At 34.1% G+C, this 4,359-nt stretch overlaps 1 protein-coding gene across 3 annotated transcripts in view; it reads left to right on the top strand.

The window, feature by feature from the left end:
- Positions 1-789: 789 nt before the first annotated feature.
- LOC123515118 overlaps positions 790-4,359 on the top strand; it is an 11,505-nt gene continuing 7,935 nt past the window's right edge. The window contains exon 1 of one of the 3 annotated variants that reach the window (XM_045273558.1): positions 790-910. In XM_045273558.1, coding sequence (XP_045129493.1) covers positions 802-910 — 109 coding nt within the window. In that variant the 5' untranslated portion in view covers positions 790-801. Of the gene's footprint in view, positions 1,469-4,359 lie in introns of all 3 variants that reach the window. The other 2 variants (XM_045273557.1, XM_045273559.1) reach the window with 2 other exon arrangements.

The following is a 4,359-nucleotide window of genomic DNA, read 5'->3' as shown; positions in this document are numbered from 1 at the left end:
AGAGAGAGAGAGAGAGAGAGAGAGAGAGAGAGAGAGAGAGAGAGCTAATATATATATATATATATATATATATATATATATATATATATATATATATATATATATATATATATATATATATATATATATATATATATATATATATATATATATATATATATATATATATATATATATATATATATATATATTAGCGTGGTGAGTATGGCGATCACGCGTCACCTCATGTCCACATTTAGTGTCCATGGCCAAGTATGCCAGAAGGTCATTGCCGTCTCTGCCTAATATGTGCAATTATATTTTGTGGGAAACTTTCCAGAACAAGCCACATAGTCGGGCAACGTCGAATACCTCTGCTAGTCTCTTGTTCTGAGATGGCACATCTTTATAGAAGAAACGATGTAATAAATGACAACATAACATCGTGCGCGGTGGGACGCTCATCAGTCAGTGAGGTGGCGTGGGGAGAGGGGGATCGAGGGGCAGAATGATGACCACGCAATCACCAGCACATCCACCGTAAAGCTGTTAACATAGTGTAATTGGATTTTTTGGAGCTGAAAGGGAGACATACTAATATGTCATTGTGCTTATATAAGTTTGTGTGTGGTTTCACCTACTTATTTTTCGAAAGTAAAATGAATTAATAAATAGATAGTCTAAGGAAGAAAATTCGTAGGATCCAATAATTAGATTCTATGATACGTATACAATACCAATGTAACAAGAAATAGGTATGATTGGATTTTTTCCCCGTCTTTGAATCCTCCATTCTGAGGAGCTTACTCCATATCAAGCAATATGATAACGATGAATCAGCGCCGCTTGCTATCTGGCATATTCTGTGCGATACGTTTTGGCAGCCTGGTGTCAGGAGTGAGAGACGCGACGTGGCTTGGTCCTAGCAGTAGTGAGTGTAACATACAGCATTTGTTGATTGTGGACGGGCTTACATGCACCTCAACAATTGAGTGACTTTCGTTGCCGTGGTGGGGCTCACCATGCAAGTGTTGTCAATTGCGTGATGGGTGTTGGAGGCGCACCATCTTGGAGCTGCTGTGGAAAAGGTTCCTTGCCTATTGGAGTAAAATTAATTTTTATTGTATATATAATTTTCCTACTTTGGATACTGACTTGGCAATTGTAGTGACTTTAAGAAATTAAAACTCTCAAAATATGTCAAAGTTCGGAAAGAGTAGCTTGCAGCCACTGGAACACAAGTTCCTCGTCTCTCAAGATCAACATTGTCTGGGTATGACAACCAAGAATGAGAGTCTCCGTAGCGACACTTTTCACGATGGCATTCAAAGTTCTTCTCAGAGTTCAGTCTCCAACTCGGCCACTGATGGAAGGATCGAACAAACACTGCTTGCTTCGTCTGCTGCCCGCCGGCCTGCACGCACTAAGGACACTACTTCATGCATTCACAAAAGACCAAGGCTAGAAATTTCGAATGGTAACGACGAAGGTAAATTTCCTAAACTATCCTCGTGACCATCACAGCCTTACATATTGTGTGATAACAGTTAATATATTAAAAGATCTGCATAACCTGCTGATTGCCATCTAATACAAAAAAAGTTAGAAGTGCACCTGCATGTTACTAATTTTACCCATACTATCATATGATGTTGTTCTGCACGAGGGAGAAAAGTACAGGGAAGCAGGTACAACGTTCTCCTGCTGCTTTCTTAGTTAAGGTTGCGTTTCTTCATAGTAAGTCTGATTGTTTTCCACCACTTTCAGAAGATCCTGCAGCTGTGTCTTGCTCTTTGTGCACCGAATTGGCATAGTCTTATGTTAACTGGACTCCTCTTCCAGAAATCTCATTGATGACATAGAGATTACAGACATCAGTAAGAGGAAAAGTTCCCATTCTTGACTCATGTGTCCAGGCTGAGCTATGCAAAGACTAGCATTTTCAGATCTGCAGATAGGAACCAGGGACAACTCGTCGATCGGGTTGTGGGAGAGCAATGTCATTTGACTGGTGAGATGTTTTTGAACATAAGCCTTTAGAAACGACATCTCTGTTATCTGTTGCTTTTTTGTCATCCACCCTACTCCTGCACAGAGCAATTAGTACAGCCTGACGCCTTGGATATTAGTTTTGTACTTCCTCTTATGAAAAATGGATCTGAAGGTGGGATGAATACTTGATCATGAGAAGAGTCCTAGCCGGAAACTGAACTTCTGCCATGAAGGTATGAAGTTCAGTGCCTAAACCCTTCAGTACTGGGATGCATTTCTACCTTGAGTTCCCGGTGTGATTAGATGATTTTATTGATATCAGAAAGGGTCTATGGAGGTCAGAAGATTAATGTCCAAAGTCTTCACTATTTTCTCCCTCATAAGTTTGTGAACTTGTATAAAATCACCAAATATACAGTACAGAAGAATAGGAAAACGCGTCACGGTAATGGAGGGATTAAACTTCATGCAGAACCGTACGACGTCCTCTTGGTTTTTATTTGTAAATTTGATTGATACTCTGATGAAAATGACAGACAAATACACACACACACACACACACACACACACACACACACACACACACACACACACACACACACACACACACACACACACACACACACACACACACACACACACACACACACACACACACACACACACACACACACACACACACACACACACACACACACACAAGAAAAAAAAAAGAGTTAGAAATTCTCAAAAGGAAGAATCTTGCAACAGTATACATTGCCTATTGCATCAACGCTGTTTTTCCTTTCGTCGTTGTTTTCTGTACTGCTTTCGCCCATTGTCGTTAATCCCCTCCCTCCTTCCATACTCTGGGTCTGCATGCAGAATGGGTCTTCGTGGCGCGTTTTGACAAGGATCTGTGCTACCTGAAGGAAGGTTTCTGAACTCAGCAGGCAGCAAGCAAGTGATATCGCTGAGACAGGGGAGTAGCTAACGAAAAGTTGTGTCAACATTGCGCCACAGGATGAGGTGGAGCTACAGGATCTTGTGTAATTTGAAAGAAAAAAAATTTCCATGGTAACTTCAAGAGTTTATCACTGGCACAAACACAAAGCTGCAGGTTGTAACGTAGGGAAATGTGATTGAATTATTTAATTTGATCTTTTCCTCATTTGTTAGTTATTTATTGGTATTCACGGATAGCTTTTTGAGTACAAGTGGTCGCAGTTTTTCCCGCCATTTCTTGGTAATGTTGTGTATTTCCCACTCTTGGCGTTAAGTTTAATAGACACAACATTCCCACAGCTACTAATGTGGTACTGAAAGGTGCACGATGACTCCCTATCATTAGGATTCAAAAGACATATTTTTTCTTTAAAACTTGATTCAGTAAACATTCTTTTTATTTATTTTTTTTATTTAACCCCTTCATTACTGTGACACATTTTTATCTTGAGATATGTGTACCATTAGACCAATTTTATTGACATTAGGAAGGGTATATGGAAGGTGGAAGATTAATGGCCATAGCCTTCGCTATATTAATCTTTCACATGAGTTTCTGAAGTTGTATAAAATCACCATATAGTAACCCGAATGAATATGCAAATGCAATGGTACTGAAAGGGGTTAAAAAGTACACACATTCTCTTCAATAAATGACAAGCGTTTTAGTACAATGACAGATAAGAATAATAATAATGATAATAATAATAATATTAATAATAATAATGATAATAGCAATAATAATAATAATAATAATAATAATAATAATAATAATAATAATAATAATAATAATAATAATAATAATAATAATAATAATAATAATAATAATAATAATAACAATAATAATAATAACAACAATAATAATAATGATAACAATAATAATAACAATAGTAGTAGTAGTAGTAGTAGTAGTAGTAGTAATGATAATAATAATAATAATGATAATAATAATAATAATAATAATAATAATAATAATGATAATAATGATAACAATAATGATAATAATAATAATAATGATAATAATAGTAATAATAATAATAATAATAACAATAATAATAATAATGATAATAATAATAATAATAATAATAATAATAATAATAATAATAATAATAATAATAATAATAATAATAATAATGATAATAATATTAATAATAACAATATTAATAATAATAATAATAATAATAATAATAATAATAATAATAATAATAATAAAAATGATGATTATAATAACAATAATAATAATAATAATGATAATAATAATAATAATAATAATAATAATAATAATAATAATAATAATAATAATAATAATAATAATAATAATAAAACAAAAATAATAATAATGATAATAATAATAATAATAATAGTAGTAGTAGTAGTAGTAGTAGTAGTAGTAGTAATGATGAT

This window comes from Portunus trituberculatus, chromosome 38 (genome assembly GCF_017591435.1).
Source record: "Portunus trituberculatus isolate SZX2019 chromosome 38, ASM1759143v1, whole genome shotgun sequence".
In the NCBI taxonomy this organism is placed as follows: domain Eukaryota; kingdom Metazoa; phylum Arthropoda; class Malacostraca; order Decapoda; family Portunidae; genus Portunus; species Portunus trituberculatus.
The sequence above is the reverse complement of the archived record's forward strand: the minus strand, read 5'-3'. Positions and strand labels throughout refer to the sequence as shown.